This window comes from Channa argus, chromosome 12, assembly GCF_033026475.1.
Source record: "Channa argus isolate prfri chromosome 12, Channa argus male v1.0, whole genome shotgun sequence".
NCBI lineage: Eukaryota > Metazoa > Chordata > Actinopteri > Anabantiformes > Channidae > Channa > Channa argus.
Window position 1 is genome coordinate 18,850,211 of NC_090208.1, and position 12,893 is coordinate 18,863,103.

Sequence of the window (12,893 nt, forward strand, 5' to 3'; positions counted from 1 at the left end):
GAATTCAAGGACCACACAGGAGAGCAACAAAAAAAACAAAACAAAACAAAACAAAAAAAACGCACTGTATATGGTTGTTTAGTTTAAAGGACACTATGTTTTGCAGTAAGAAATTCACTCATGACTGAAATTGATGTTGCTGCTGTGGATCTCTCCTGTGAAACCTTAAAAAGTATGTGATGGTTACATGAGATCCATGCTTACAAGTTAAGTGTGTGTTTAATTGTAGCAATATAGTTCAATAAAAGCATTTCCCGGGAGGAAAACTGATTAGAGAAAAATCTTTTATTTGATTCAATTATTATCAGTCCAACCCCTCATGTTCATCTTGGGACCCTCTTGAGTGTCAGGGTCAGCCATATGTGAGAGACGGTCAGAAATAAATGTCAGACAGAGAAAAGAAGGGAGGTGAGGTGCACAAAGTGATAAAGGTAAATTTGCAAAGTACAGAAAAGTAGGCTGAGCTGCTGAAACAATGAACTCAGTCATCTGAGCAGGAGGACGGGGTGAGGACAGCTGTTTCCAATCAATTGCTTCCATGTGATTGACTGAATGCCATGCGATTGGCTGACTGGCTTGTTGACAGTCTGAGTCAGGCCAACAGTGGACTTTTAACTTAGTTAAACCTGTCTGGTTGATTTGATGACTAACTGGCTCATTAATCGGCTGAGCGACACATTGGTTGGCATGACAACCGATTAGTTAGGTAACAGTATTGATTAGACATTGGTGTGCAGTCACGGTAACTGTATGAGGTAATGTTGCCACTCCCATCGGCTTCTTCTTTCTGTCTTTGCACACAGCCTTTCACTCATTCTTGCACGCACACACACACACACACACACAATTCCCATCTTCTGTCTCTCACAAGTTTCTCATGTTGATGTTTTCAATTGTGTCAATTAAAGACAGTTTGTTGAAATTCCTTCGCCCTCGTCTCTCTCCACCCCCCTCTCCATAAGACAGACACAGACTGGTTGAACAAAACCATTTAGGTAGGCCAAGTTTACGCCTGGGAGGGGTTGCTAAAGGGGGCCCGGGGGGGGGGGGGGGGTGGCGCTCTGAGGACCAGATGTGCTTTTTTTTGGGGAGGGGAGAGAGAAGCAGGAGGAAGCAGGAGGGGTGAGTGGCCTCAAGAAGAGAACTGTGAGCTTTCACAAGGCTCCAGAGAAGTAAAGACGTGTTACGGAGAAGTGCGCAGAAATAGGCAATAAAGTCAGCTCAAGATGCAGGAGATGACGTGTGCAGCTGGAGGGATTCACTGTAAAACTAATGTTTGTCCTGGTCAACAAAGAAATGGGTGGTGGGTGTCAAAAAAAGGATTAAATGGAGAACACTGACATTAATAAATTGATGAGCTTCTTTGAGTTGTTCACAAAGGACGGAAAGGACTGACTCAGTGGGCTCTTAGACTGAAGGAGTGTCCTAAAAACAGCCAACATCAAGAAAGACAGCGACCAGAGCTGTCAAAACCTCTCAAGAGTGTTAAATACCACAAAACCACATAGTGTTAGCAGCAGTGGTTCAATTCCTAATCAGTATCAGCTGGTGTTATTATAAAGAGCTACAGAACTAAACTCACAGAAAGTGCAGCCCTTTTATTGATGGTTAGCACGCATCTCGGGTCGGTATGTGTACTTCAAGACTTAAAGACAGATTATAAGGAAGCACGGTTAGTTTTTTTGCCAGGCTACGAGCTCCATCCATGATAATGACAGTCTGGCGCTTAGTCAGTCCACCATGTTAGTTCAATGTGAAACATCTCATAATCAGGGAGACTTCCATCCACATGTGGTACTCACCCTCCCAGCTAATGCAGGGATCAGGAGCTATCTAGTCTGTGAATCCGCCATAGTGTCTCCCAGTAGCTAATACTAGTACACGTTCTCAGTGTAACAGAGTAGTAGACCCCTCCCCACCTTTATCAAAGATGATATCTTCTAGCTTCTGATTGATTGGACACAGCTGACCAACAGTGTTTAGTGCAGGGATAATTGAAAACAAGCAGGGTAGGGGGTCTTGAGGACAAGGGCTGAAAATCCCTGGACTGGAGCGTGTTTACAAATTGATTGACAGCTGTTAGTTCCCTCCTGAAATCTTGGGCTTTTCTAATTGGTTAGAACCTCACCTAAGCCTAAAAAACTAGTGTTTGTGTCTTATCATGACTAAACCTTCACAATAAATGTGGCATGTTTAAAACTAGGTCTGTAACGCTGCTACTGCTGCCTAAAGTGCTGAGGACTTGTTGGACGATGGAATAATTCACCTGCTGAAACAAAACTGTGAGATATTATGAACATCTCACCTGTATGGCGTTGGTTTCTGATATAATAAGATTAGGCTACAATAATCAAGCCAAGCAATAATCAATACATTGGTACACAGTGAAATGTCAGATTTCAAAGTTACTGCAGCATCCACAGTCAGAATCACAGGAAAACCAAATGACCAATAAACAAACAAACAAAAAACATAATAAGTAAAGTATTGTCAAGCATATCAGCAGAAAATATATCAGAATAATGATTCAATTAATAAAAGTACATATTAGATCCTCAAATCTCATTTTGGAATTACAACCTGTTAATTCATGTGTCATTTCTAATGAGGTGGACCGAGATGAAGAGCAGACAAATACCAGATTTACAGCTGAAGATGTGAGCAGCTGGCTGGGGAACACAGCTGTTAAATGGTTCCAGGGAAAGAGGATAGAGCTTCTCCACCCTTCCACTCCGAGTCCAGGGGGGCCACATCAGGTGGGCCCGAGCAGCTCCTCCAGAGACATGAATTTTTTAAGGAGATACTCTGACCACGTCTGTTGTTTTATTTTTCTTCCCCATGCACTCTTTGTGGGGAGGATAATGAATCCACTCAGGGAAACTGGTGATGTTGGTTGACCAGAGAGATTTGGCTGAGATGGAGGATGTGTTCAGGGACAAGAAATAAAATGGGAAAACAGAAAACCAACCCTCACCAAACAAGATAAGGTGCAGTAAAACATAATTATGACTTGTGAAAGCGACGAGTAACCTGCTTGGTCACATGTGCGGGATATAAATATGGCATGAAAATTTAAAACGTTTAATTCGGTGTGCGTTCTTCCATGTACTGGGTCCTCATCTCAGGCCTCTCTTCTCAGTTGCTGAATGAAAGTCTGCACTTGGGATTACTAGTGCAGTACTTGGTTGTGAGTAGTAGTGAGCCAAACCTGCTTCCTTGTATCTCTCCAGAATCTGTATCAATGCAGTACTTTGTTTCTCAGGGATGACTTAGGGGGAAAGATGTAGAAAATATTAGTTGAAAGTAAACACAAATAATGACAAAAACAATTCTTAGATACCCTGATACCCTGTATCAGTGTGATATGTGCTAAAAGTAAGACACCCACGTTAAACAGAAAAAATGCATTAGAAGATGGTGCTGCAGAACAAATCCATTTTATAGAGCTAAACATCAACAGCGTTCACCAGGAGCTGCATGAGAGTTTACATAACTAAAAAACATATTTATAAGTAGAGGAATTGCATTTCTCTCCACAAGAAATCATGAAATATGAATAGGATAAGAAGAACAGAACAACAAAGTAAGTGGCATAGAGAAAGCGTATAAAGTGTAATGTGAGAATAAATAATCGTTTGTCTATGTTTATGGCAAAAGCTGAAATACTCCTAAAATTCAGACATAGACATGTTAGTAGGCTTAAGGCTGTACTTGTTTTTTTTTTTTGCTGTTGCATTGTGGTAGAGGTCCTGTGATTGTGATTAGTCAGGCTTAAATGTTATTGTTCAGTAACGATGTTAGAAATGATTAATTCCAGACATGGCTTTGGCGCTTTTTTTAAAGGTTAGGGATCCCAGTCTGAGATTCATGATGGGGAATCTGGCCCTATATGATCTTAGTTACTTGTCCAAGAACTACTGTCCCCATCTGGAAATACAGAATGTGGCTCCAGTCACAATAACATACATGAAAGGCTAGTAGAAAAAAGTTTAATGAAAAAGAAACTACAAGGACAAAAGTATGTGGACATACGAATGTGACACCTCAAGGTTGTTTGACTGCAGAACATCTCGCTTCATTAATTCGCTGCTTTGGCAGGATCCACTTTAGTGGTTTTAGGTCTTACACCAGATGTCTGAACCTGGCTGCAGGGATTTGCTCACATTCAGCCTCAAGAGTATTAGTGAAGTCCAGCAGTGATGCTGGGACCTGGCTCACACGAAGCATTCCAGTTCATCCCAAATGTGTCGGACTGGGTTTGGGTCAGGGCTCAGTGCAAGCCAGTCAGGTTCTGCTGCACCAGAGTGAAAAATGTCTTTGTGGACATATAATCCCCTCCCAAAGTACTGCAACAACAAGGCTTTATTTATTATTTTTTCATACACCGAAGACATTGTGGTTAAAACCAAAAGATGAAAATTCAGAATTTGTTTCATATTATCCACATATGATCTCTTGCATGTCTACATTTCTTCAGTGCGGAAGCAGAGACAAATGAATTGGCCTAATTCCAAATCGTTTGGAGGGACAGTGAACAGGAGCACTGCCATGTTGAAAAAGGAGGGAAACAGTTACCAGTAACGTTGGAAGCACATTTCTGCTGTACCAACAGGCTTCCGCCTAACTTAAACACAGAAAATACCTAAACCACAAGTTTGTGGACAGAAGTATCCACCCAACTTTGCCTTTCACCCACCCACACATGCACACGCTTTACGCACAAGTTAAGCGCAGTGGTGCATGAAGGACTCATGCACACTTTATCTATCCACTGTCTTAGCCCCCCCCCCAGTCTCTTCTCCATCTTTTACTGCTCTTCCACCTCCAACTCTCTTTTAGTCCTCCTCCTCCAGACAGGTTTCCTTCTCGGGAAACACCAGGCTGTTGCACCTTGTGTCGCCACGCTAAGTCAGACAAAATAAGATCTGACGCTGGGCTGTCAGGCTTCAAAATAAAAGCACATATAGGAGAACATTTTTGTAAGTTGCCTAAAACATCCAGATTACTGCAAAATGGAACCAAAGAACAATGAAAAATATAAAACAGAGCAGTTTTTACATTGGTAACACTAAACTTAAAAGCATAACATTTATAGATATAAAAGTGTATCAATGAATTCATAATAAAGTTTCACAGCAGTCATATATGGTCCATAACATGACGTACCTGTGGATACTTTAGTAACAACAGCAAGTTGATTAACTACACAATCAATCTCCTAATCCACTTTTGGGACTTTATTACTTCTAAGTCTCCAACAAGAAAATAGCATTAGTTTCAGCTTTGATTTTGAAAGATTAAACCGGATGTTTTGTGTCTAACACTCTTGATAATTCCACAGCAATCTTCACGGCAGCTGAGTCTCTATACCGAGGAAAAAAAAAAAAAAACAAGCTCGCAGTCAAAAACAATGAGTGCGCACGACGCGCAACTCGCTCCAAGCGTCTCCAACAGCAGCGGAGTTTTTCCTCCCGGAGGATTCATAGCATGCGTCTGCGCGCCAAACGGAGGGAGAAGGACCACAGGAATATAACTTGACCATCTGCGGAGTTTGTTATTATTGTGTGAGGGGAAGAAATCATGCCTTTCTGCAAGCGGATTATACTTCCGAAAAATGTGTGCAAGCCCGATGGCAGGAGGCTGCAGGAGGCGCGTCCGCAGCGGCAGCCGGAGATTTTCGGGGACTTGGTGGACGTGTGCGGCTTCACCCTGTGCGCGTTGCTCCGGCAACTCTCGGATCTGTCCCGGCACTCGGTGAGCATCCTGGAGGAGCTGGAGGGAGAGCTGGTGTCCATCTGCCACCGGTCTGGAGCGCTGGAGGGCAGAGTGGTCCGGCTGCAGAAGCACGTCGCAGAGCTGGTCAGCAAGCCTCCGCCGAGAAGTAAGAGGAAATTAAAAACCTATTTCAGTTAAAGAAAAACACACCTGGTGTCACGTTACACAGCTTGCAGCTGCATGAGCGGAGCCGAATTAGATGTTCAGTTTGGTGGGGTCGAGGCAGTGGCGTCAAACTTTGTGAAACAAGCTCAGATTATGTGTGGAGATTTTGTTCGTGACTCACCATGGCTGCAGACAGTGAGAGGTCATCACTGCACTGTGCATGGTGCATCTCAAGATGTATTCAGGGTGTGAGTAGGTAAGTGAGAGGTTTATTAATGGAGGGTTTTTGGCTGAGAGGGGTTACTGCGTTCACTGGTGGCAGGAAATATGACAATTTATCTTGGATGATACAGAAAGTGGTTGATTCCACATAGAAAAGTGGATATAAAACTCAAATTCACTATCAACATGGGAACTGCAAGAAGTACGTGCAAGCATAATCACTTGTATGTCTGTTAGAGAATGTTTTTAGATGAGTTTGTATCATTTGTTTCCATTTCACAGTCTCAAGTAGTTGAGACAACAGGCAAGATAAACAGTCTTACACATTTTGCTGACCTGTGACTTTTTGTGGCTTTCTGTGCCTTTAGTATTTGGACGAACAGGCTTACAAGATGTTCCTGAAAGCAGCACATTGTGGGTGTGGAGTGGAATGTGAAGACAGCACAAGCAGCAGAGACGTTATGGTTTATTTTTGTATCCCTACCTGTCACTTTGTCCTCTGTCCCCTTAGTCACAGCTTCAGCTCCAGTCTCAGGCTGTAGCAGGTCAAGGCGTCTCCGTCCAACGTGTTCATGAGGAAGCTCCTGTCACTCACTTGAAAAATGTGCATGTGCACAGTTGAAACAGTTTTGCGAAGTTTCTCTGAGGTTGTGTTCAATCTGTACATCTGGAATTCAGGATCCGACCAATATGCAACTTACACAAGTGTGATGTGGAAACATGACACTTCCAGGTCTCCTACTCGGAGAATGTGCTTCTCTGTGCATAGGCGACATCTTGTATTGATATTAGACACAAAATACTGTGCCAAGCAGAGTATTTTAATGTGTTCTTGGACTTAAAATCGAGCCCTTTTTCAATAGGTGTTGATGCCGGTCAAAGGTCTTTGACTAACTTTTTATTTATACTAGTTTGCTTTATGCGATTTGATCTGTAGGTAAATCAAAAAGCTATAATGAAACAATAGAGACTTTTATCATTTGTTTACTTCAACTGTTGCCATTTGTTTCTACTCAGTGTGGGAATAAATTGCGTATGACTATTTTTTTTAACTTTAGCCTGATTGATTTTTTCTGCTTAAACGGTTGGAAAGTCAAGATGTGTGTCCTCTCTGGTATTGATGACACAGTTGCAAAACCTACCTACAACCTCAACTGGCATCTTTGTGTCGAAATATTGGGTTATTTACTGTCACATATTTTCACAGAATATAACTCAACTGACACTGGATGTATATATACTGATATTGATGTTGGATGAACTGTATCAGCCTCTGAATTGTATAAGCATAAGCTCACAAGTTGTGTTTTACTTCATATAATCGGTTTTGAAGAACTTTGTTTTTTGAAGAACTTTGGTAGACAAGCTGTCCGGCCTGGCTGATTTAGTTTTGATTCAACCTGCGTGCCTTAAATTGCCTGACTCAGAAAAGCATATTTATGTTGACATTTACATATTTAAAACTAAACTTAGCTGGAGTGTTGGTCCGCATATGAAGAGACGGTGCAGTCTTCACAGTTTGTTTTAAAACTTGTTCTACTTTTCATTCATAATTTTTCCTGAGGAACTTGTACACACACACCTACACACACACACAGACACACACACACACACACACACACACACACACACACACACACACACACACACATGGTCCTGCTGACTGATGCGGGGCTGTTGTGTTTGTTTCCTCTGTGTTTTTCCCTGCAAAGACCATCTATAGTCATGAGTAGATTAACTGTTTCTAGTTTTCAAGGATCCTGAAGTCTCATAATAAGGATCAACAATCTAAAATATATTATGTCAACAAATGCACATTATCTGCTGATGCCCTTTTATTCTACATTTGCAGCGATGCCTTTATCCCAAAGTATGATCCGTGTCTCACACACACCTGCAAATTTCTACAGTTCCCATGAAATTAAGATGTAGCCCAGATGCCCGATGGGAGGTTCGTTTGACTCTGCTAACTGTGAACAAACACTTCACACGCATCTTTCTCTTTGTTTGCATTACAGCTCAAGAGTGAGCGCATGAATAAAGTAAGCCAACAGTGAACATGAGTTTATGAGGCTATCAGTGGTATGTGTGCATGTGTGTGAGTGTGAGCACATACAGTGTGATAGGAGAGAAAGTCCCTCTAAACACAGAACAGATGTAGAGTTGGAAAGAGGAGAGGAAGAAAGATAAAACAAAATGTAACTTGCCCTTCAGTTTACTTTACGGAGAGTGAACTCATCAGTGTGTGTGTGTGTGTGAGAAAGAAGGCGAGAGAGGGAAAAGAAGCGTTACTGCTCATCTGCGTGAGATACAGAGATCCTCACTATTCTCTCTACTCTCTAAAATTCTGTGTGGGCTCTTGCTGTACCACTAACGTGGGCAGAAGCACACGGCTAAATAATCAATAGAGCCGGCCTGGGCCTTCATCTCACACCATCATCCTCTCTCTACCATCTCTTTCTCTCTCTCTTGCATCCTACTGTTTTTAGGAAAGATGGAAAGCATTGAGCCGCCTTTGATCAAAATCAAAAACAAGGTATAACTCTCAGGGTTTCCTGCTTTAGTGATTCAAAATGGTCAGGCCATCAATATTTTTAAACACTTACCAATAAAACTTTTCACAGCATACATATACACTTTTCACACTGTACTTGCCCAGGCCTCCACTGCACAGTTTTTCCTTGAGGTAAATGAAAGTGTTTTTGGCCTTTGTAGCCTCTCATATATAAACATTTTGAATGCTCCACATTGTTATGTCTGATGCCATGTTAGTGATTAATCAAATCAGGAGCTGAGTATAGTCTAATGTTGCAGGAAGCAGAACCACATGTGGCGGAGTCTCAAACAATAAAATATCAATTAGTCTATTTAACCTCTTTAGCCCATTATAAGTAAACTTTTTGTTTTGGTGACACTTTCAATGTTCTATTTATTGCCTCTAAAGGCAAACAAGCCAGTTTATCTCATATTTTTTGCCAAAAAATGCAATTACAATGTATAAGTGATTACAACCGGGACAAAGTTTGTCTTAAGGTCAGCCTCAAATACACTTTCTAGTACTAAGTAAAAGAAAAGGTGGTGTTAAGGTGTTGTTAAGTGCACCTGACGGATACATACACACCAACATACCGAAACTAAGCGTTAACTTATGTACAAGCCAGCCAAATTTTTCACTTTTAACATAAGATTTAGAGCATGTTATTTATCATTGCACAGGCATAGTGTCATTTTTGTTTGGTTGACATTGCTAAAGTGAAAACTTCACCATATCAAAGAGAGAGAGTTTCTAATGTTAGCCTGAATATATCCAGCTTATGAAAAATATTACACAATGATTATTGTGGTTGTGAGTGGGATGTTTTTTAACTTAACTTGGAAACAAGGGAGGGTTAAGACAAGTAGTTATCAGCACATGCATTGTTTGCAAATGACACATACAGTAGACTGTGTACTGCATTCCTTATTGTGCTTTTAGTGTGGAAAGGCTGACAAAGACAACCTCATCCATGTATGTGCAGCTTATCTCTCTTGCTACAGGCTGTAAAGGCCTACTGTGCCTGCAGTGGTGCTATGCTATGGCAGCTGTAAGTTATAAAACCTAAATAAAAGCAGAATGCAATGATTTGCCCATCTCATCAATCCATATTTTATTCACAATAGAACATAAACAACATATCAGATGTTGAAACTGAGACATTTTACCATTTCAAGGGAAATATTTGCTCATCTTGAATTTGAAAAAAGTTGAAACAGGGACATCAAAAGGCTGGAAAAGTAATTGCTGAAAATACAAAAATTAAATGGAGGAACATTTGACAACTAATTAGGTTAATTGGCAACAGGTCAATAGCATGACTGGGTATAAAAGAAGCATTTCAGAGAGACAGAGTCTCTCAAATGTAAAGATGAGCAGAGGTTCAGCAATCATGACATACTGCATCTAAAAACTGGGAAGACTTTAAAGATCCCACTATTTACTGTATATAATATTATCAAAAGATTTAGAGAATCAGGAGGAATTTCTGTGCGCAAGGGACAAGGTGAAGGTCAAAACTGTGTGCACGTGACCTTCTGGCTCTCAGGCAGCACTGCATTAAAAACAGGCCTGATTCTCTAGTGGACATCACTGCATGGGCTCAGGAACACTTCCAGAAATCACCGTCTGTGAACACAGTTCACTTTACAATCCACAAATGTAAGTTAAAGCTGTATCATGCAAAGAAGAAGCCATATGTGAAAACGATCCAGAAACACCACTGTGTTCTCTGGGCCAAAGCTCATTTAAAATGGTCTGAGGCAAAAAGGAAAACTGTTCTGTGGTCAGAGAGGAAAGGGACCATCCAGCTTGTTATCAGAAGACTGTTCCAAAGCCTGCATCTCTGATGGTATGGGGTGCATTAGTGCCTATGGCGTGGGCAGCTTTTACATCTGGAGAGACGGCATCAATGTCTCTTTCAGGGAAGGTCGTGCATATTTCACCAAGACAATGCTAAACCACATACTGCATCCATTACAACAGCAGGGCTTCATAGTAGAAGAGTCCGGGTGCTGAACTGACCTGCCTGCAGTCCAGAACTTTCACCAATTGAAAACAATTAGTGCATTATAAAATGAAAAATATGGCAACAGAGGGCCAGGACTGTTGAGAGGCTAGAACATTCCTCTCCTAAAACCCCAACGGGTCTCCTCACTTCCCAGATGTTTACAGAGAGTGGTTAAAACAGGGGGAATGCAACACAATGGTAAACATCACCCTGTTCCAACTTTTTTGAAATTTAGGGCTGCCATCAAATTAAAAATGAGCCAATATATTTCATGAAATGGTAAAATGTCTTGACTTGGGGTTGTATGTAGACTGTTTAAATCTGTATGGATGAGAAAAACACACATAGTTGTACTTTCACTCAAGGAATGAATGTGGTGGTGTACTTCTTCTTCAGTAACAAATGATGACACCCCCCCAACTTCCACCTGTGAAAAAAGTAAAAGTCGGTCACAGTTGCATAAGGACGGCCGTGCTGAAACACATGTTCCAGGCACGGATGAGGGGATTTTTTCCACCCCAGTTTAGAGTTTGGACAGTAGTCGGATCTCCCGAGCTATCCAAAACCTGAACCCTGTGAAGCGCCAGTGGGATTGTAGTACTCCAAATGGGGCGGAGGGAGGAGAGCCAAACTGTTGCAGAGGAAGAAGATGTCAGTCGTCATCTTGGAAAGCTTGATAGCATGAGATCGTGTGCATGTGTGTGTGTCTTCTTTCCACTGGAAGCTGTCACTCACAGAGGCCTGAACTTGAGAATCTTGGCCTGTGCTGCTCTCTTATTCTAACTCTGGCTTTATTTCCTGCCATTTTCTGTTGCCTTCTGTTGACCCTGAGTGGTGCAGTAGTATCCCAAGTATGTGAATGGAAACCAGCATTTTGTTTTCTTTTGGTGTCTTTTTCCAACTTTAGGAAAGCACATTCTTTATTCTGATTTTCACTAAAGTAACAAAATGTTCCCTGCTCGGTCTGATGGGCCCAGTCTAGGCAGGATCAAACAGTTGTAAGCTAGAGAACTTATTTAAAGGACAAATCCACAAGTATGTGCACCGGGGGAGAAAGCTGCTGTCTGTGGTTTGAAATCATTTCGGGGTATTTCACTCATTACTGGACGCATCCCAATCATCACAGCAGGTGTTTCCCCTCATCTGTCAAAGGCAACACATCTGCTATGACATCACTGATTAGCATGTGGCCTTAAGAGTAACGTGACGGGGTTTCAGCAGTCCCTCTCTCACACTCTCTGCTTTAACACTCGCTACACAACTAATTGTTGGTGTGGGATTACCCAAATCACACCTTAGTTATTATTTTTGTAACAGAGACTGTTTTGATGACAGCAATACACTAATTTGTAGAGAATGTCTGAAAGAATCCTGGTTATAGCAGAGAATATATATGTTTCTTTTCATAACCACTAATAAACCACTTAGGGCTTTTCCAATTTTGGTAAAAGTTGTGCACCACACGTTCTCGGGGGCCAGGGTAACATCTTTAAATGGCTGTTTTTGTGTCACTAACTACTCCAAACCTGCAGAAATGTCATTTAGAACTGTCAAAACATTCAAAGCAGCAATTTCTTATATCTGATATGTTGATATGTCTTAGGTATTTCTTTATTTTCACTTTAGACACAGATACACCGAATGGAATGTTGCAAACCGAGATGAGGTGTCCCACGCCTTTGTTGCGGGGTTGTAAGAACTAGTGTTTTTTTTTTCAGTGTGTTTGCTTTGGCCTTAAATGAAAAAAAGAGCTTTAGAGAGCGAGGCACAGGCTTCTTTGTGAGACTGCCATTTTTGTCTGTGTGCATAAAATATACTGTAACACAGCTTAAGGCCGACAGGGACTAATTTCCGCACCCGAATGAAATGCAGGTACTTGTCACACCAGCTGGTTGTGTCTGTGTGACTTACTTCCTTGAATAAGAAAAATGTGTTGTGTCAGTGTTAACTACTTCAAAAGTAATGGCATGCTTTTCATTCTCTTTTTAATTAAATAGTTTTACCTGAATGTCGCTTTCTGTTTTGATTATCGTCGACCCAGTTTCAGTATTTAGTGGGAGTGGAGGTGGAGCAATGGAACTAAGTTTAATGTGAAACTGGTAATAGTGTTGCAGTTAGTGTTGACTTTACACTGCAACTCAAGATCAAACTTATACCCAGCTGGAGCAACAGACCCTGCGCAATACTGTCGTTGTTTTTCTCTGCACCAATGGCAGTGATCACTTGTTTCTCGCTGGTTTATTTCCA

At 41.4% G+C, this 12,893-nt stretch overlaps 1 protein-coding gene across 1 annotated transcript in view; it reads left to right on the forward strand.

Annotated features, from left to right (window-relative positions):
- The first annotated feature begins 5,410 nt into the window (after positions 1-5,410).
- The window catches only part of nhsl2 (NHS-like 2), a 119,343-nt gene continuing 111,860 nt past the window's right edge, over positions 5,411-12,893 (forward strand). Inside the window, exon 1 of the mRNA XM_067523292.1 lies at positions 5,411-5,881. Within this exon, the coding sequence (XP_067379393.1) occupies positions 5,581-5,881 (301 nt within the window). The 5' untranslated portion in view covers positions 5,411-5,580. The remainder of the gene's footprint in view (positions 5,882-12,893) is intronic.